At 38.8% G+C, this 21,796-nt stretch overlaps 2 protein-coding genes across 2 annotated transcripts in view; one reads left to right on the plus strand and one right to left on the minus strand.

The window, feature by feature from the left end:
- Positions 1-88: 88 nt before the first annotated feature.
- Positions 89-18,503, minus strand: washc4 (WASH complex subunit 4). Its single transcript, XM_077516057.1, has 33 exons — positions 18,322-18,503; positions 17,710-17,849; positions 16,743-16,796; positions 16,612-16,677; positions 16,413-16,458; positions 16,242-16,309; positions 16,081-16,163; positions 15,809-15,851; positions 15,628-15,731; positions 14,448-14,568; positions 13,807-13,930; positions 13,595-13,722; positions 12,639-12,799; positions 12,443-12,569; positions 11,053-11,178; positions 10,862-10,969; positions 8,753-8,899; positions 8,424-8,503; positions 8,236-8,341; positions 7,930-8,046; positions 7,359-7,527; positions 7,014-7,168; positions 5,510-5,584; positions 5,307-5,411; positions 5,081-5,215; positions 4,888-4,996; positions 3,524-3,590; positions 3,261-3,347; positions 2,969-3,116; positions 1,518-1,614; positions 1,239-1,435; positions 1,055-1,151; positions 89-937 (listed from the first exon to the last, which is right to left on the minus strand). The coding sequence occupies exons 1-33, from the start codon at positions 18,380-18,382 to the stop codon at positions 873-875; spliced, it is 3,516 nt and encodes a 1,171-aa protein (XP_077372183.1). The 5' UTR covers positions 18,383-18,503; the 3' UTR covers positions 89-872.
- A 68-nt stretch (positions 18,504-18,571) lies between these two features.
- Positions 18,572-21,796, plus strand: part of slc41a2a (solute carrier family 41 member 2a) — a 31,197-nt gene continuing 27,972 nt past the window's right edge. The window contains exons 1-2 of the mRNA XM_077516067.1: positions 18,572-18,703; positions 19,937-20,063. Coding sequence (XP_077372193.1) covers positions 18,701-18,703; positions 19,937-20,063 — 130 coding nt within the window. The 5' untranslated portion in view covers positions 18,572-18,700. The remainder of the gene's footprint in view (positions 18,704-19,936; positions 20,064-21,796) is intronic.

Raw genomic sequence — 21,796 nt, forward strand, 5'->3', positions numbered from 1 at the left:
TCAACCAAATCACTAGAAAAATGACACACTGTCTTCTCTACGTGCAAGTTTTTTTTTTTTTTCATTTTAAGAACGTCACTATACAAAATAATTTCAAAGTGCAAGTTTTATTAGTTGTCAAATATGTACCCAACTATGTTAAAGTGATGGAATGTCATGTTAAGCAAATATAAAATGTTATCACCATCAATGGATATAAAATTAAGCAAAGTGTAAAATGCAATGATTATCAGTGCTGCAAAAAATGTCTTGCATTGTGCAAGACACATCCTGTGTATATTTTTTTCCACATTAATCTGGCGTTCTAAAGCCAGATGCATCTACAGTTCAGAAAGGCACATATACATTTCAACAATTTGGTAAAAGGACACTAAAATTGAGCCGTATGCAAATATGGCACACAAACATCAATACTTTGCTACTGTGCATACGCCGTCTAGAGCAAAGCTACCACCCATAAAGGCCATGAATAATCATGATGCTGCCTTTGACGATAACATGGCATTTGTGTCAACTCATTTTGAGCACAACCAAAAAGCTACGAGCTGTTACATTATCATAGGCTGGCAACCAAGTGCCCTTTGCCCAAATTTAGTTGGGATGAGATCCAGTTCACCCACGGCCCTATTGAGGGAAGTTGGAGTTGTACACAAAATGGATAGACAGAAAAAGACACTTTGCAAGGTCGGTAAATCTTAATGAGTATACATTCTTTGATAAAAGTAGACACACATTTTGTATTTGACATAAAAATCCATCAAATCTTTTCATTCAATTTTCAAACTTCAGCCAAACGTTCCTCACAGTGCATTTTGACATATTGGACATTATGTTTCATTCTTTGTTCGCTTGCTGCCGAAATCACACCAGGTTCACTGTGATCCGGACTCTGCCGGTCTGGGTCCATCGGAAGATGCTCCACCTTTAGAGGAGTCTTCTATTAGGAGGGGGAAAACAAATGAAGAATTAAACTCAGACTTTATGACTCATTTAACAGGAAGCCATTTTTCACAGGGACTTGAGGGTTTTTATCATTTATGACTCATGAATCAACCTTTATCCTTCTTTTCCTGAGTCTCCTCGGCTGCTGTCTTGTCCGCTCTGAAGAAAATACGGGCACTGCTTAAGGAAAAATGAAGTAGCTCAAACTCCTGCAGAAGGAGAGCAAATAGAATATAAATATTCCCTGTTGGCAAAAGAGGCCACTTATGAAGCACAGAACGTCCTGAAGTCGGTACCTGAAGGTAGAGATCTAATCTTTTCTGGGTGAGGTTCATTGTTTGCAGCAACTTTTGATCCTGACTGGCAGAGTTGATTTGCTGCTCCTTCACCACGGAGCTCATCTCCTTCTTGTACTTATCTCGGACCGACTGGAACCAGTGCAGGGAGTCGAACTCCAGGTACTGGTCTAGCAGCTTCAGAATGTAGGCCACACCTGGGCAAAAAAAGACAAAAGGTGGATCTTATTTGTTTACAATTTTAATGTGTTTTTCTTTTTCTCAACAAAGGTCACTTGCCCATCGCAAATCCATCATCTGTAAAAGCAGCTCCGTTCTTGTTCTTCTTGTTCAGCTTCTCTTTGCAGCTGATGGAATGTTCCACAAAGTTCACAGTCTAAAAGGACAAATTGATTGGCTGGTGTCAAAACTACCGGAAGTTGAAGCTCTCTTGGCTAGGGCCTGACCGATATGCATTTTTTGAGGCCAATGCAGATACCACCGATTTTTGGTAGAGAGAGAAAAAAAATATATATATATACCGATTAATCTGCCGATTATTTACTAAAAGAAATATATAATGCATACAATTAACCCCTTCTCTGATTCCTTTTCAATAGGTGCCACTTATGCACAAACATTCACTATTAAAAATCTCTTGCTTTTAATGACAAGTCCATGTCAACAAATTTCATGAAGTATACAAGGTTATTTTATAGATTTATGTGTCAATAATAAAACAATTCTTAATTGTTTACGACTGCTGTAACGCATTATTAACCTTTTCTTTTATATATTTTTATCATGTGTTATTGTCACAATTCTTGGGACTTACTGGGCTAACTTGGGACTTCGGGGATTGCATTTCATGCCATGTCATGTGGAAATATGTGTTAAGACAAAAAAAAAATTGAAAGGACAATGACAAAACAAAAAACAAAAGTGAAATAAGAATAAAATAAACTAAAATAATAGCCACTAAAAAAAAACAGTAAGAACAAATGCTGACTGTTACTTTGTGTTTTGGCCTCTTGGGGGCAGTGTGGTGCCGTGCATCCATGGCCAACACACTTAAAGTGAGTACAGAAGAAAGTTGCAACTGAATTCTAATGGAAAATTGTAACTTCATTTATAGTTTTTCACACATTGGGAAGAATTTGTGCCTTTGCGTAGTGTTATCTCATCTGTTGATATGTGTTCCCACAAGATTTGTGTGTGGATATTCGTTATTTGAAGGAAAAACACTCCTGAAGTCGATTCTAACTTCCTGTTAGCATTTGCTAACTTCCTTTTCGCGCTAGGCTAGCAATGTTTTTAAAACGAAGCATGTTTTGTATTTAATTATACAGTGGATTTAATTCTTAACGTTGTGTATTTAGTATTACAGTTAACTCCAACCGCGGTTTCAAACAACTTAAGGATGCTTGGGGAAAACAGAATAACCAGAATAACAAACGCTACACACTTGCTAGTTGCTAATACTATGCAAGCAAAATGATGCACTCAGGGTACTTTCACAGCCTCGGAAACTTCAATTTTCTTCGATGGCGGTTTCAGGGGAAAATAATCGGCCATTTGGCCAATTGTTTTGGTCGATGTTTGAAGGCCAATAATCGGCCGATTAATCAGTTGGGCCCTATTCCATACAGCTGCAAGTAGTATTACCTCAAGAAAGAATCCCGGTTGATAATAGTATCTGCCTTTACCGATGGAAATGAGCCAGATGTTGCTGAACATGGATTCATACTGACCAGCGGGGGCACAATCATGTAGAAGTTCCTCAGGTGCATGTTCTTTGCACGCCGAAACTCAGGTGCAAACACTTCCACCAGCATCTTGAAGTATTCTGTCCCCTCGGCAGAGTTGCTCGTCAGATCTCCCAATACGGAATCTAGCACGCTGCGTACAACAAGCAGAGTTCGGGAGGTAACCTTTCCATTCCGTTCATCAACATCTGCAACTCAGTATTGTTACTGGACACTGAAAGCTCCATCATAATTCACAGGAAATACAGAATGTCAACATGCTAGACCAATTTGTTACCCTGCAGCTCTCTGAGTTTCTTCTGACAGTTCCTCCTCCTTGACCAGCTCCTCAAAATTGACGATATCCTCCAAGTCTGGGACAAACCTTCAAAGAATACAAGACCCATATCACAAATTAACCAGAATTCATATGTAGCATTAATTTGTTTGGAATTTCATTAGTATATTGACTAAAGTGATGGTAATCCATTCATCCATCTTGTATACCGCTGACAGGCCATGTTTACAATGCAGAATGTTTATTGTCAATGCCCAGTTTACCTAATGGCGCTACTACAGCAGTGGAGGCCTCCGGAGCGGATCATGCGCACGTAACCCATGGCATTACCTGCAAGACAAATGTCACGTCAACATTTCCTTACTTTATAAATGTCACACCGTTCAAAACTTTAAACAGGAGCTAAGCTTGTAATGGTTTTCTGAACAAAGATTCAACATCAAGCATAAAAACTTTTTTTTTTTTTTTTTGTAATTCTGACTTTAGGATTAGAACTTTTTTTTTTTTTTATTGTCCGTAAACCAACATTTTTTGGGAAACAATTTTCAACAATGGATGTGTGAAAAGGGCAACAAATCACCCAAGCTGGAATACAAAGAAATCAAATATGAAATAATCCCAAAACAATAAAACAATAAATACAACTGGAAATTATGTATAGCAGCCAGATTAGTATTGATTAGTTTTTAGTTTATTATGAAGTAAAAAAAATAATAATTAAAAAACATTGCAATTTGGCAAAATGAAACAAGCCTTGACTATAATAATATGAATGTTTTGTTTTTTGTTTAAACCTCTGACTTTTATTTTAGTTGCATATTTTTATTTTCTTGGTATATGCACTATACAGGACTGTCTCAGAAAATTAGAATACTGTGATAAAGTCAATTATTTTCTGTAATGCAATTAAATAAGCAAAAATGCCATACATTCTGGATTCATTACAAATCAACTGAAATATTTATTATTTTAATAATGCTGTTTATGGCTTAAAGCTTAAGAAAACTCAAATATCCCATCTCAAAATATTTCCTCAGACCAAGTTAAAAAAAAAACACCATAATCAGCAATATTAAAACAATAAAAGGCTTGCAATATTTCAGTTGATTTGTAATGAATCCAGAATGTATGGCATTTTTGCTTATTTAATTGCATTACAGAAAATAATGGACTTTACCACAATATTCAAATTTTTCTGAGAGAGTCCTGTACTGTACATTTGGAATTTATATTTCCTGGAGAAAAGTTGAATGGTAATGTTCGATTTTGACTACTGTGTTACCAGTTCGGTCATTGTTTTCCAAAGTAAAAACATGTTTTTGATTAAACAGAACATAATCAGTCTTCTTGAAGGATGACAGAAATAAGTGAACAATTACGGTTGATATGCTGAAATCAGAGGATTTGGACAATTTTGAATAAAAAAAAATGGCTCCAAACGAGCGGAAACCACAGTCCCCAGAGAGAACTCCACACGGGAGCATCATAGCTGAGCTTCCAACCTTAAAACTGTCATGCAGATGAGCTATTGCTAACCACACTACAGCACCACGCTGCATCCAATTAAAGCAAATAAACAAAGAGCAAGTAAATGCACATAAGGTGAACATCTGTGTGTGCATCTTACCAATCTGACTGATGAGCTGTCTGAACTGGTCCAAGTAACTCTGTCCATCGGGAGTGATGCCCAGCTTCCTGATGCCACGGTTAAACTTCTCAGCCCGCTCAAAAGGATACTACAACAAAATCAGCAGCAAATTTGAAGGAAAATTCTTCCATCCTGAGAAATTTGTGGTTAACTTTAAACGTCCTTGTCCCACCTTTTGGTCAGTCTGGTCCTTAGTTTCTCTGAAGAAGCGAATGTCCTTGATGAGCCTGGATTTGATGTGTTCATCATACATGAACTGACTGAAGATGTAAAACTTCTTGCGCAGGAACTGGTAGGTGAAGTTCACCTGAAGGAGAAACAAATGTCAAATCTCCTCTTGTGAGCTACGACAAACGACGGTCAAGTCAAAGCATGCGCATGCTCCGTTGTACACTCACCGTGGTGTTCATAATGCCGGTGCCGTGCGTGCGGATGGAGTTGGCGATGTGGCGGATGTTGATGGTGTTCAAGTGCTTGTTGTTACTGGCCTTCTCTATGAAGATCTGTGAGACAATACTTGCTACGTTATAAAATAATGGACGATGCAGCAGCAGTAGCATTGGAACTGCTGTAAGAGAATAAACAAGGGTACAATTCTCACCTGGTTGTTGAGGTTATATAGGTAGCGTGAGACAAAAACATGGATGTTCCTCATGATCTCCAACACATCCAAGCCCTTGATGAAAATATGCAGTGAGAGATGAATTTATTTATTTGCACTTCCAATCAGGGCTGGACTGGCCACTTGGTATATAGGGCAGACGTCTGGTAGGCCAGCATCTTTTGGGGCCGATGTAGTGCTATTTAACTCTTTTCCCGCCAAAAACGTTAACTGGTGTTAAGGACATGCCCACCGAGTACCGCCAATAACATCAATAAAAATCAAATGTGTTTTTTTTTTTTTTCCTTCAATGAGCAGCACAACTTCTTGTGCAACTCTGCTTTGTGAATGAGGTGAAAAAAAACAACAACAACAAACATCCACTAACTATGGCAGCGTTGTATCTCTTTTCAACGGGCTCCCTGTTGTATCAAATTACCGTACATGAAAACATGGCAGGTCTTAGGAAATAGAACATATTTAGTTTCAAAGTCACTGTTGTGCAGAAAATGTCTTTTTTACAAAAAGCTTGTTTTCGCCTTATTTTTTCCATTTTCGCTTGGTGTCACTCAAATTAACCCTTTTCAAATTGTGATTACTAAAGAATGAAATTAGGTAGAATAATACTTTTTTCCTAATTAAAGAATAGAATCCAATTTTTCATATAAATATGGTATCCACCATATTTACGTAGTCAGTTTGCCTTGAAAGATGAGTGAAAATGTTCAAAAATCGACTGGCACGCTGAGGTTGTCTTTTTAGATAACATTTAGCAAGATAAGATTTAATGATTATTTTCCTCACTTTCACCCCAACGGTCAATCTCTGGATTCGAGGACAGGACCACCCTATCACATAAGGCATTATCGGACCTTCTGACCTTGTCAATGTGACCTTGTCAACATGACCAGACGGGCCGGCTCTCACAAGCAGGCTATATAAAAGACAACTGTGGAGGCAAGAAGACGCCTGCACTCTCTCAGGAGAGAGAGGTCAAGCCCAGGACAATCTTGAATTGTCCTGAGTTGTATTCTTGCCGAACTTTGGAAGATAAAAACTGACAAAATGTTAAAAAAAATAAAAATAAAAAATACCTTGTGAGTCATTCATTTGGTTTCCTTTTTGAAGAAAACGAATGCGCATGAAATGAATTTTGGGTAACTTTAAACGTAATAAGACAATAAAATAGGAACACACATAAAAAAAAAAAAAAAAAAAAAAAAAAAACAACTAAATTTTCTAACAATACTAATTTGCTATTGTATTGTGTAAGTAAGTATCGATATCACCAGTACTTTTGATACATAAAATTTTCCCCAAAAAACTGACATAGTTTAAAGAAAGATCTACTACACGGTACAGTACAGTCCTTAAAAATGCATGAAATAAATGGATAGTTTCTACTCTTCTAATTTGTAGTTCCTAATCATAAAACAGCCACAACAATAATCATTGCATTTCTGTGCACGCTTGACATTGATCAATGCCACAATGACAAACAGACCTGCTCCAGGGTCTGGCTGGGCAGGTGCGCTTCTGTCATTGTCAGCCCATAACGCTGTGTGGCAAGGTTTCTCATCTCGCTGTAAGTGGCCCAGTCGTGAAGAGCCACAGTGGTCAGGTTGTAGAATGTTTTATCCAGATAGTGGGTCACGTAGGCTGGAAGAACAATTGCAGTGATTATGAACAATCATGCGCTCTCAGTAGAATGAGGACACACACTTTTGAAAATTAACAGATGATGACTTTTAACTTCCAGAGCAAAAATGTACATCCCAGAGCAAGATCAGTCGAGAACATCTTAAAAATACTACTGGAAATATTAGTCTTATTTGGACTTTTTCAGCACCTTTGATATGAATGAACCGGTTGAAGAATCTGATGGGTTTGAGGTAGAAGAAGTGGGCCAAGTCCTTCATGCCAACTTTGAACGGGTTCCGGTCATCCAGCTTCAGGTGCGTGTGGACAGAGAGCCGCAAGTCCTTCTCTATCTCTTTACATAATTTATCCAGCAGGTGCTTTAAATCAACACAAAGAGTAAAAAATAAATAAACAAAATAAAAGGCAAAAATGATAAATGGATAGTTTTTTTATTTTAGCACATTTATCTACATACACCATAATGGTACCCAAGCCCTTTAGATTTAAAGCCTCACATTCACCCATTCACACGCCAGTGGTCGGCTGCTGCTATGCAAGGCGCTGCCAGGTCCCCTGGGAGCAAATCAGGGTTCAATGTCTTGCTAAAGGACACTTCAGAATGGTCACCAGGGCTGAGGATCGAACCCACAACCTCGACGATGGGAGACGACCACTCTAACACTGAGCCATGTCGCCCCAAAGTGTGCGATTGTGACGTTGGTGTCAAAGCAAAACCCGAAACCATCACTTCCTTTCTAGTGTAGTCCACTTTGACTCACCTCATGAAAAACGTCCATGATCTCCTTGTCGTAGCTCTCCAGTAGCTGATCACATGACTCCATGTGCTTCGTTTGCATCATGGAGGGCACGCAGTCCCTCAGGGCGCTAAACATGTACTGTATGAATCGATCATGATGGCATAGCAAAAGAGGTCACGGTTAAAACATAAAAAAAAAAAAAGACACTGAAATATCTGTTGTCACATGGTAAAACTTACATTTATAAAATATATTGTAAATAAACCGTTAAATTGAGGTTCCACTGTATATGAAACTGACTTATGTGATCTGTCAAGAGGTTCTTACGTGCATCCGTGCTGCATCCACTGCATTTTCATAAACATCATCCAAGTAGATAGGAAATACAGCCCGGTGCCAGTAAAGGAAGCTGCAGTCGCACTGAAGTTTGACCCTTTGAAGTAAAGTAAAACAGATGATAATTGCAGTTGTCTGACAAATCCAAGTTGGTCAGTGTCATCCTTAATTCCGCCCACCTCTCACTCAGTTCACTTATCAGGTCCAGCTTTTTCAACAGAAGCTGCAATGGAAGCAACTCCTCATCTCGGAAGGTTTTCTACAGGCATGTAAAATAACAACATGTGTACATAATCCTTTGGTGATTTGATGATTACAGACCAAGAAGCAACTCTGCAAAGTGTTAAGTCCCACTAGTAGCCGTTGGTAGCTCATTGATGAGGCGTGAAATGCAATGAGAAATGTGAAACCACTTTTTATGAGCCTTGAGTGGATGTACATTATTAGAGTTGACACTTTTGTTCATAGGTAGTTGCTCTCTGCTTTAACGCAGTTCCAGCCGACTTACCAGCTGAGTGCCAACACAGAGAGCCAAAGATACCACGAGGCGTCTTTCTTTTGTGCTGGGTCCACTGAGGACATTTTCGGCGAGCACCAAGGAGGACAGCACATCCAGACGCTGCTCACTGTACTTCTTGTCAGAGATCACTCTTTTCTGGGGACAAACATTTAAAAACAGGTTTGAATAAGAAAGCAGCGACCTTCTTTATTCCAAAACTTACTCATTGATCACAACCATATGCTCACTTATCTGATCTAAATTATATCCTCTTATGCCAATGTCAGACTACGCGATTTTTTTGTCTTACACGACAGTTGCGCTGTCACATTACCCGACAAATTCGCTCCGTGTCGTGGACGGGGCGTGTAGTCACACTACACGTCTGAACGCGACAAGACACCAGCCGATCATCGTGTGTTGTCTTGCCAAGAGAGACGCGTCGGCCACTGTTTGTCGGGGAGGTGGGACAAAAAAAAAAAAAAAAGAGGCAAGGACAAGGAGTGTTTGCGTGAATGGAGCACGCATGGGACAAGTGTGATGTAAGCGCATTGCTTGCGCTCCCTGCTCCGCAATAGTGTTTAAAATATGATTTAGTAGCCAACACTGTATTTTAATTTATTTAGGCCTATATGCGCCGGGATAATTATAGCTGATTTTGTTAATTAATTTGCGGGATGACATCTTGTTTTATTATTTTATCAAACACTGAAATATTATATTGTTTGAGTATTTTTTACTGCTTCATTTATTCATATTTGACTTGTTTTAGTACAGTGCATTGGATAGTACTCCGAGGGGGGAAAATTTCAAGTGAGAGCGGGTGACAGTTAAGGCGGCCAGGCCTGGCCCGACTATATGAAAATGTGATCGATCCTCACTAAATATGTGCCCATCTCATATGCCCAAATCTCTGAAATTATTAGAACAACAGTCACAATATATTTTGGTCCTCTATTCACGTCGCCGTTGCCTGACGGGTTGCACGGATGCGTGCGCGCTCCATGCAGCCGCAGCGCTGCAGTGGGGCGCTTTTTTTTTTTTTTTTCCCCCCCTCGAGATGCACCTGTCTGGCCCCATCCTATGAAATATCCAGGGGATAAATAAATAAATACATAAACGAATAAATAAACAAATGTATACAGAAATAAAAAGAGCTATAAAGTGCTGTTCAGTGTGTGATTGACGTTTCGCTCCCTCTCGCTATTGGTCAATGCTGTGGAACCAAACGGACGATGTCGGAGGTATGTCACATTATGCGTCAAGACAAGCAAAAATTCTACTTTCGTCGTGATGGTCGTGAACCGTCCCGGACAACAGGCGACCAATCGTTGAACGTGTCACATTACACGACGCTACGTCAAGACAACCCAAAATCCTTTACGACATGCCCCGTTTGTCCGCGACACGTCGGTCGGGCTGAAATCGGGCTGTTTTCGTGTAGTCTGACATCGGCATTATTGTCGTTTTCATGGGGCGAGGGGGCACAGCACATGCAAATTTTGGCGCTTAAACTAACACCTGTTTAGAACATCCCACAGGTGAACAGGCTAATTGGGAACAGGTGGGTGCCATGATTGAGTATGAAAGGAGCTAATTAAAGAGTTATTCACAAGCAAAGATGGGGCAAGGTTCTCCTCTTTGTGAACAAGTGCATGAGAAAATTGTCAATCAGTTTATGGACAATGTATCTCAACGTACAAATGCAAGGAATTTAAGGATTACATCATCTATGGTCCATAATATCATCAAAAGGTTCTGAGAATCTGGAGAATTCACTGAATGTAAGCGCCGCCGCCTTCTATGGGCACAAGCTCAAGATGGACTGATGCAAAGTTGAAAAAAAGTGTTCTGTGGTCTAACGAGTCCACATTTCGAATTGTTCTTGGAAATAGTGGACGCTGTCTCCTCACAGCTTTTTTGGAACGTGTTGCAGCCTTACAATTCTAAATTCATGATTATTTGCGAAATACAATAAAGTTTATCTGTTTGAAAATCAACTATCTCGTCTTTGTAGTATATTCAATTATGTATAGGTTGAACATGATTTGCAAATCATTGAGTGTAATATTACACCCCTATTGAACTCTAATATGATCCATATTTCTTGTGTATTACCTTGGCAACACAGATAGCGTTGAGGGCCTGTGACTGCAGCTGCTGAGTGATGTGAGAGACGGAATCTGCGACGACCATGGACCGTCTGTGAAACGTGTGCTCCACAGCCTTGAGGGGACAATCACATGACACAGCAAAAGTACCCCCGCCAACTCCCGACAGTCTCGGTCAGAACGGGCAGGTTAACGCACCTTTAACAATTCCACCAGTCGACACAGTGCTTTAACAGAGGTCTTGGTCATGGGCCGCTGCATGGACATGTACATGTTCATGGTGGTCTTGATAATGGTACCGATGCTGTAGGCAAACAGGACACCCTTTGTGGAAAGAACACACAAAGTACGTTTTCACAGGGAAAAAAAAAAAAAAAAAAAAAAATATGGTTTATAATAGTAGTTGTCAACCTTTTTTCAGTGATGTACGGTACCTCGTGAAATGTTTTTTTTTTTTTAAGCCAAGTACCCCAAAACCAGCGCAAAGCATTTCTGATTGAAGAAAGAAAAAAATAATAATAAAACAGAATGCTGTGCCATCATTGCATGACTTATTATTAAACTTCGGGATTCTATTTGTATGGTCTCTTAAACTATTTGGAAATAAAAAATATATAACAACTAAAAAAAGAATGAATAAATAATTTAATTCTAAGTAAAGATTTGTGCACATACAGCTTATTATCAACATAAAAGTGTCATCTTTTGGGATCATAGTAAAGCTCTGTTCTAAAAAAACAAAAAAAAACTGAAAAAAAAACAATTAACTAAATTTTAAGTAAAGTTTTCAAGTGATTGAAAGGTGATTTTAGGTGGCATATGACAAGCTGGGTCAAACCATTCTGGTTTGATTTGATTTGATTTATTTGTTCATTTTTCCTTTCGGACAGCATTGTGACAATCAGACATTTCCTGATACAATTATGACATTGAATGACCGAAAAGAAAAAGGGCTGGCAGGAAGAAGCATAAAGCTTATAAATTCCCGCCCCCATACTATACTAGGACGCATAAGATCAAGCAGTAGTTGTTAGAAATCAGCAGAGATGATAAAATTTCACTAGTTCATCAAGTCCATGAAGTTAGTTATCCAGTTGATTACATTCGGAGACATTTGATTCAGGCAAATGGATTATTGAGAGTTCAATCAGTTCATCTTAACCAGTGATTTGATCGCATGTAGTTCATGACAGAAGATTCGTTCCAATAGTTTGTTGATCACTTGTTGATTAATACCATGTGGATTATCACAGTGCAGCAGCTTTAGAATTCTTTTTTTTTTTTTTTTTTTTTTGAAATATTTACATATAATATTTTAAAATCTCATGTATCCCCGGAGTGTCTTCACATACCCTCATTTGAGAACCACTGGTCTTGGTCTATAAAGCCTTCTACATTTTTAAAAGGCTAGGATGAATTATACTGATAAAGCTGCAGTTTTCCAGATGAAATACAGTCCCAAAACTTCCACATTATAGCTCTTACGCACATTTTGTTCATTGACATAAATGTGACATAATAACATGCTAGACAGTATAAAATACTTATGGAATGAGCATTGCGCTTGTGGAGCACACCAATGTCTTACCTGAACAAATACATTACACCTGCTGTTAAGGTCTTCAGCCATCTTGTCACTCTTGTGCTCCTTGCAAAGAATGGACTCCATCTTCATCATCCATGACGTTACAAACACGTAGTACGACTGAAAATCCCTGAAAACAAGCCAATGTCATGTTAGCAAAGCTGCAATGCTTGCTGTAAAACAGCCACTAATTACTGACTTAGAAAGCGTCTGGGCTCTTTGCTGAAGGAAGGTGTCTCGATGTGCTCGGATTGCTTGAATACTTTTCTTGTCTATCAGTTTGGCTGCAGCAGGAACTTTGGTAAGCAGGAATGTGTCAGGGAACCAGATGATGTTAGCGGTCAGAGTAACAGCTGGAACCTGATGAAAACATGACAAATATAAAAATCTTCAGCAAGATGTGTCAAGGGAATGAATGAGCAGTGATCAAGATAGTGTTGCCTTGTTTATCGTGGGTTCATCTTTCGTGGCCTCGCTATTTCGCGGATTTTTTACAGCGTGTTTTTTTTTGTAACGGGCTTTTGGGTTTGTTTATTTTTGGGGGATTTTGACCGGCTGTATCTCTCAAACCCTACGGTCCGACCGGGGACATACAGGCATCCGTGGATTCGACTCGATGATATCTTTCTTTTTTTTTTTTTTTTTTTTTTTTTTTCCGATGATATCTTTCTAATGGTGTCTGTCCCGTCGCTCCACGACATTGCATTCCGGAGATAAAAAATATATACTGAGCTGTATAACAAGTAAATGGAAAAAAACAAAACTAAAAAAAAAACCAAACACTTTCAATGGGAAAAAAAATGACTGTAAATGAAAAAAAATATATGAATGAAAAAGCATTCATAAAGTAAAAAATATACCAAAATGAAAAAAAACATAATAAATAAATAACATACTTTTAATGGGAAAGAAAATGAATGTAAATTAAAAAAGAACATATAAGATGGATGAAAAAGCATTTATAATAAAGTAAAAATCACACCAAAACAACAACAACAAAAAACATACAACGAAAAAATAGATATAATTAACGGGATTTTTTATTTATTTATTTATTTTTTAATCAACGCGGATTTCCATTATCGTGGATAGTTTTTGGAACAGAACAACCACGATACACAAGGGAACACTGTATACCAGTACTGAAGTAAATACCTTTTTACAGACATCTAGGAGTGCTTTGTAGAGCTTTTTGTCAACACTTCTAAAGATGTAAAAGTGAAGCACAAAAAGAGCACAGACGCCAGCATATTTATCTCTCTGATCAATCTCTGACGGTTCCCCTGTAAACCACACAGACATAAAATCACTCAAACTAAAGTTAGAACACTGTAGGTTGAAAAAATATCACAAGAATTAAACCTGACCAATCTTGGATTCCACATTGGCGAATATGGTCCGTATATTGAAGGCAAACTCCTCAGCAAAAGTGGTGTTTTTGGTAATAGAAACTCCCTTGCCGGGATCATCAAATTTCTGGTCCACACACGTCTGTTGCATTGTACGAGACACGTTAGCATGGGTCGCTCTTGTTATATCTGTATGCAAGTTCTAGGTTTGATATTGCCGTCGGCTCTTTCTGTGTGGCGTTTGCATTATCTTGTACTTGTGTACGTTCTCTCCACCACCTCTGGCTGGTCCCACAGGACCATGGCATGTATGTGAATGTCAACTATATTGTGTGTGTCAGTCGTGACATTAACTAGCAATCGGTAGAAGGTGAAGTGCGTCTCGCTTCAAGTCAGCTGGTACAAGCTCTAACCTCCCCCTGATACAACTGAGGGAAAAGGACAGGAGGTATAGATGTATTTTATATTAAATAAAATTTGAAAATATTACTAATACAGTATTTTAATTACTTCATGCCCCTTGCTTATCATATTGGAACTTCAAAGAGGTGGCGTGGAACATTATAAGTCTGCTTGGGGCCCAGGGGGGATGGTGATTTTTGGTTTGATTGTTTGATTAATTATTTAAAATGATAATGTAAAGCTTGTGGGTAAGTCACCTGCAGTATCATGCCATCAAGCAACTGTCCCTCAAGTTTGAGCAACAGCTTCTCAAATGGTTTCAGTTTTCCTTCCGCAATTGAAAATTTCCCAGGATTATGGTGCACAGACTTCAATAACCTGGAACCAAAAGAACATGTATTACGGATTATTGTAGGTTACAGAATAATAATCATAGATGACACAGACACAATGTTAGGATGCAATTAGTGAAACAAATGTGTCAAAGTTAGGGCTGGGTATCAATTTGAATTTCCTCAATCAATTTGATTTGGATTCATATGAGTTCAGTTCGATTTGATTTCAAATGTATTTTTTCGATTTGATTCATTTCAGTCCAATATTGTTTAATTATGTAACATCAATTCATCTTAAATATCAAGGACATGATAAAAACTCCACAAACAATAAATTCCAAATTAAATTTTGCGGAGGCAGCAACTGGTTAATTGATTTAGTTAATTAATGAAAGTAGCACATGTTATAATCACTTAAGTGTTACACAAACATTGACATCAGCAAGGAAGAAATTAAAATATATTAATAATTATAATTCAATAAATGTAAATATAAATTTAAAAAGATTGTGAATTGTCTTAAAGTGCAATAAGTCAGGTCTTTCATAAATGTAAGAAAATACAAAAAATACGAATTAATGTGAACAGTAAATTTCAACAAAATGGTAATATATGAAAAAAATGGCCTTTATAATTCTATTACCTTGTGAATTTACAGGGGGGGGGGGGGGGGGGGGGAAGATATTATAATAAACGATTTATGGTTTTGTGAATCAATATCGTGCTCGAAAAAGCAAAATCAACTTGATATCGATTATTTGGCATTTCCCTGTGGAGTTGGCAGTCATCCCTCTCAGTGTGGAGGAACGCCTCATGGGTGCCTTTCCTCACAGGGTTGTTCTGTGCCCCACCATGTTGTGGTTTGCGTGTGTGTCTGTGGGTACGATCATGGGGATATGTGGGGGAGGGAGGGCTTTTTCTTTTTATTGTATTATGGATGTTTGAATTGTTCAGCACTTTGAGTTGAATTTGAATGCATGAAAGGTGCTATATAAATAAACTTTGATTGATTGATTTCATTTTTTTAAACCCAGCCCTAGCCAAAATAACAATTATGAATAAAATGTTCACTTTATACTGGAGCTTAAAATTATGGGCTCACCTCTTATACATCTTCCAGTGATCTTTGAGCGTGCCATGATTTTCCATGATTTCATCAAGCGTAAGTAGAACCACTAACAAATCACCAAGGTGTTCATACACAATCTGCAGCGGGACAAAGCAACATGCTGTGCTTGGAAAAATTAATCCATAAATACCACAGTTGATATGTGAAGGCTTACCTGGAAATGGACACCCGATGAATCAATAATTTTTGTTGCAGCCCTGAATTAGAATATTGGTCAGCTATTTACTGGTGCAATGGTCAAGGTTTATGAAATACTTGGATAGTTGATAGTGGATATAACAATCAGTTGCTTAGTTATACAGTAGACTTTCCATATACTATAGAACGTTAAGTGGAAATATTGTGTGGAAAGCATGCAAGTACACACTTTTATCAGTTCTTAACTTAATTTTCCTCAAAAATATGGCTTCTTTTTATGGTTCTTACTTGTTGCTGTTGTAGAGGGCCCCCAACTGATGAACAATGTTGACCACCACTTCATAACATCTCGACACAAAACAGGATAGTTCCTGATAGACAATGATGAGTCATTTTTTTGTACTGTAAACAAACTGTTATGTATTGCATGAATTCCTTTCATTCGCTACCTGTAAGAAGGAGATGAATCTGCCCATCTGAATTTGGGACTCGCCTTCCACAATGCTAAGGTCAGACACTGTTAAAAGGGCAAACACGGATCGAATTTATGTATACTAAAACAAAAGCAATTTGCATTGGAAATGACAGATACAATGGAAAACTGGGGACTTGCAGATTACCTCCCTCTCCGTAGTACAATAAACCATTGTAGAACTTGTTTTCTGCCTGTGATGGAACATGACATGACCATTACCATAAATGTACTTTTAACATACATACTACAACTACATAATAGCACAATAAAACTATGACCAATCTAGGGAGATACTTTGGCAACCACAGAATAAATGCCGATTGAGATGGTGCAGTTATGCTTACTTCATACTTGAGATTCTTCACTTCGCTACACAGGGCAGCATATACTGTGATGACTTTGTTCAGAATCTGCAAGTTAACATTATTTCAATGATCATTAAACGTCAAACCGGAAACGTTGTTCTTGGCTTTACCTTATTGTCCGTTTTAATCAACTCCAACAATGAAGACTGTTCATGTGGGAGGAGCTGAAAGACAAAGGATTGGTGAAATAAAACAGAAAATCTGATTTTTTTTTTTTAACAGTCATAAAACAAATCATCATCATACATGGGATAAAAAAAAAACATGCTCTGATATTGACATCTACAAGGTTTTATGTTGTCCACTCAAATCAATAAATTAATTGCTACAATAGAAATCAAAAGAAACTACATAAAAAACAACTTTTCTATTGAATATACACAGTGGCAAATCACACTAACTTTTCCTGTTCTACGTGAAGTTGTATTGCCACAAGTATTTGTATTTGCTAAATGGTAGGATAAGTGGTTTAGAAAAAGATGGATATATAGAATAATGGCAAAAGATTTTTTATTTTTATTTTTTCAAGACACTTGCATTTGGTACCATTGCCTTCAAATGGTATAATTTGGGTCTAACATTTTGGCTATGCACCAAATTCCCAGTCTACTCTGAACTTCTCACAAAACTTTTTAGGAAGGTTGTCTCATTCCACCTAGAGAAATGGTCTAACTAAGCCAAGTTCTACGCAGTCTCGCTCACACATTCCTTTCCAGTCTGCCCATTTGTATAGATGAGGGCTCGGGGATGGGCATTCCAAAAATATTGAATTAGTCATTCTTAAATCAAATTGTAAACAACTTGGTAGTATGCTTTGGGTCACGGTCCATTTCAAAGACCTATTTTCACATTCAGGTGTCAACTGTATATTCCTTGTACTAAAACTGCAAATACAACACTAACTGGTGGAATAGGAGTGGAATTTCAGTAGTTTCTCATCTTTTTTTTTATGCCGCTTCACATTTATATATATTTTTTTTTCATATTAGGCAGCATCAGCTGCTAAAGTGCCTTCCTGCGTCAATTTGTGCTTTGCTTAATGTTCTAATAGACTAACCGTGATTGCAGTTTCCTTACTTTGAGGGAAATGGGGTCCAGAGTGAAGTCCCAAACATCTCCAATTGAGTCATCGAGAGCCTCTTCAATGCCCCTCAGCTGAGCTGTGTACTCCTCCAGAAACTTGGCGTAGTTCTTGAGTTGCACTTCTGTGTGTATTTCTGTTGGAAGGGATCGTTCATCAACTAGTTTGACTACATTAAAACTCCGAGAGTAGATGTTAGACGTTTAATGAATGCCATGCCACTGAGTTTTTTTTTTTTTAATTGATTAGCGTCAGATTACAATGTTCCACACATATCTTGTGAAATGACACAGGTGTACCTTGTGCTATGACCCATGAATGCATAATACAGAAGTACTTTCCTTTACTCTGGCATTCAATGATCTGTCAGCTGTGATGGTATGTGATGGACTGAGCGTTAACTTACAGTCTGTTATCGGTGACCGTTAAAAGCAAATAAAGCTAACGGGCTAGTATATATCAAAGCAACACGGGCTGCAGCTTAATGAAATGTTCGTACAAAGCTCGATTCCATAATCAAAGAAACGATGCTTTTTGGGCTAACTTGCTAGCTAGTGTAAACTGCTACAATCACTTTAAAAAGACTCGACCGGATTGCTGTCACTCACTCTGTGAACCGTCATCAAAACGGTCAAATTCCCAGTCTGGTGCGATAGTTTCCACAGCCATTTCGCGGGAAAATATGTTCTCCAAATACTGTTTTTAACATGTAGAGCTACAGGAACCCATGATAGGTCTTATGATTTCACAAAAAAAAAGCGCAAGCATTCTTGGGAAACGAAGTCCGGAAGTTCAGAGACAAGAGTGCAGAGCCAGAGCACTGATGACGCTGCCTTCATGTAGTATCGTAATTATGGTAAATACCACATGGTCCCCTCATGTCGTATTCTTTCCTGGAAAACTGGGAATTTATTTTAATACCAGACTTTCCGAGTTGAGAGAACTTTTCACGTTTCAACATGGCGGAGAGCGCAGAAGGATTCGTGAATGGCAAGAAATATTAACACTATAAGGGCGTTAATTTGTCCCCTAGCACAGCAGGCTGTTTTAGAATCCACACAATTGTAGCATATACAATTTTGCTATAACAACAAAACCGCATGAACTGAGCTCGGTCGTAATTAGGAGTTTACGAGTGGCAACGTCCATCTTTCCCATAGCACGTGAAGGCAGGGATGCTGACGTCACTTTGCCCAGCATGCTTAGCGACCGCTTACCCACCTGGAGTGCAAACAATCAACAGAAAGACACGGAGGGAGCATCGTTTTCAGAGAGCGATTCGTCTAAACATGACAAATGTATAAAAAAAACAACGTCTACGACCCATTAGAACCAGCCGTTTTTGGCCGGTATCGGCAAAAGCTGGAGTTGGTTGGAGGGAAAGATCCGTATCTACTTTCACCATCGGCCTGGGAAAGAGCCGTATCGACTTTCACCATCGGCCTGGTCAAAACAAACCACAACATTCCCCCAAGTTTTTTTTTTTTTTTTTTTTTTTTTTTTACATTTCCCCAAGTAACCTATCACAATTGTAAATTATCTCATTGTGAAGAATAGCACCTACACAAGGGAGGACTTTGACGAGGTCACAACAACCCAAAGTTGGCAGGGAAACTTTGATAGTGTCATGATTGCCATGTGAAAATGTTTGCAAGACCTACGAAAATATGATATTATGGTATTTAAATTAATGTGAAAAATTTGTAATCATAAATAAATGTGGAATATGCCAACATTGGGTACATGATATATGTGTGTGATTGCTGAAAATCACATGCCCCACAGTTTTCCTTTTTTTCCCCCCTCAAACTTACTTGAATAATTATGAAAAGAAAACGAAATGGTATGATTGTTTCACTACGTGCATTACAAACAATAAGTCTTATCAAAAGTTTACACTTAGTGTTGGAAAAGGTAGGTATACAATGTTATAAAGTGTGTTTTCATCAAGAATAACCTAATGTATTATTACATATATTAAGTTATACTGTATGCTATTAATCAATTCAATATAACATCTATTTATCACCCCCCCCCCCCCCCCCAAAAAAAAATAAATAAATAAAAATCACTTACCTTTTTAAAATAAACACTATTTACTAATACGTAATGGACACTTTCTAAGCAGTATATATGATCACTATTTCTCTTGTTTATTTCATTGAAAACAAGATGTATATCACAACATAAACCTATTCTCATTTGTCTTTTTTTTCATTCAAGGTGAGACATTCCCAAAGGATGAATGAGGCGCCAACACGACCGTGGGTGATAACGGAGAAGTCTGGGAGAGTGATGGCTGCTCACTGCACCTGTATGGCTGCATTAGGGGAAGCATGTTCACATGTGGGTGCGTTGCTTTTTACAATTGAGGCGGCTGTGAAAATTGAAAATGCCAAAACAGTGACACAACAAAAAACTTACTGGATGCTGCCACATGCCTTGGATAAAGTGCCATATTCCGAGGTGAAAAACATAGACTTTACGTCTGCAAAAACCAAGAAATTGCTGTTTGACCAAACTGTGACAAATCCGGTGCCAGGCAGCAGGAGCACTGTCCAAGGCCACCTGCCAACCATTCCTCCACCCAAAGTTTGCGCACTGCTATGTCCCAGCACCCCTGAGTAACAACTTCCCCACAATAATAAGTGAACTATATGATGATAATTTCTTAACAGTCACAAAAGAGGAACTGTTCAAGCATTGTGATGACATATTTGGCGACATCCAGGTGACATCACAAGTGGCATATGTAGAGGAGGTAACCAGGGAACAGGGTTTGACTTTGAAATCAGGTACCGTTCAGGGAAAAGTAATGTCAATGCAGATGCACTTTCTTCCCAACATTCACCTGGTGTGAGTGACCTGGGAGCAATGCTTCCAGGCACAACACTCCCAAAACCTTTACAACAAGTTTTTAAAGGGACGAGGCCACAATCTACTCAAGCTGCTATTGCAGCTTTGCCACATCATCCCCAGGTGGACATTTGTGCCCTTCAAAGGGTTGACCCAATCCTGGCTAAGTTGTGACCATTTTGGGAGCGTAAACAGCGGCCAATCCGGGAGGAGCGGCAGCAGTTGTCAAAACCTGCTTTGGCTCTCCTCCGTCAGTGGGATAGGTTGGTTGAGAGTAGTGGAGTCCTTTACCGCCACGTCTATAGACCTGATGGTGCTAAACTAAAAACACGAATCGTGAAAGGAGCTGAGGAATTGGCAGCGCTTGAGAGACAACAGTAATTCACAATATCACAACAACAACATCACTAATTACCCAAAGCTGGAGTTGTATATGATTACTTGCTGACTTTGCCAAGGCTAACTCTTGTTTATACACCTGCATTGATAACATGTATTGCTGTTCCCGTTTGAATCTAAATATTGTCTGGCTCGAATTCCGTTTGGACATTTGTTCTAACAGTCAAGGCTACATGATAAGGCTGTATTGTGGCTCCAATGAATCTGCTGTCAATACGCAAAATGGGGGTTGGTGGTCTGGTTCCTGGAATGCAGCTGGCGTGGGCCGCTCTGCTGGGTGAGCGAGGCTGGGCAGCGCACAGGAGTCATCAGATCCACAACATGCTAGCAACCAGTGGTGCTACCTGACCAGAATCGAGTGCTGAAATTGCTTGAAAGCAATGGGCCGAATGCAAGCCGATCTACTCTTCTGGAAAGCACAACATGTGTGAAAGCTGATCCGAGGTCAGCGAAGACCCTACTGGTGAAAGAGAAGAATTGCGCTTGCCTTGGCTGCTCGCCTGGCGGGGTGGGCTTGCTGGTGGCGTCTGGGGACCGACTCACCAGTTCCAAATGACTGGGACTAGCCACAATCTACACACGGACATTCAAGATGAACTGAGCGAGCAGTGTCTGGGATAGTATGGGATGGATAACGATAAAAATTCATGACTATTCTAAATAATGTATATGATTGATGCGTTATAGTAATGGGTCGATGAGGACGGGTCTCGAATAAGCTTCGGCTTCTACCCGTCAGCCCTTCTTTCGGACGTCAATGTTGCAAATGATGTGATGTGATTGATGTAAACTGTAATGTGTCCGAAAGGAAAAAAAATGAATAAACTA

Source organism: Festucalex cinctus, chromosome 3 (assembly GCF_051991245.1).
Source record: "Festucalex cinctus isolate MCC-2025b chromosome 3, RoL_Fcin_1.0, whole genome shotgun sequence".
Classification (NCBI taxonomy): Eukaryota; Metazoa; Chordata; class Actinopteri; order Syngnathiformes; family Syngnathidae; genus Festucalex; species Festucalex cinctus.

Excerpts from the sequence above, each read along its gene's own strand:
- washc4 (XM_077516057.1), bottom strand. The coding sequence starts at position 18,382 with ATGGCTGTGGAAACTATCGCACCAGACTGGGAATTTGACCGTTTTGAT. Across the intron at positions 7,169-7,358 it reads CCGGTTCATTCATATCAAAG|CCTACGTGACCCACTATCTG; the intron begins GTGCTGAAAAAG and ends TTGTTCTTCCAG. Across the intron at positions 1,152-1,238 it reads GATTAGATCTCTACCTTCAG|GAGTTTGAGCTACTTCATTT; the intron begins GTACCGACTTCA and ends CTCCTTCTGCAG.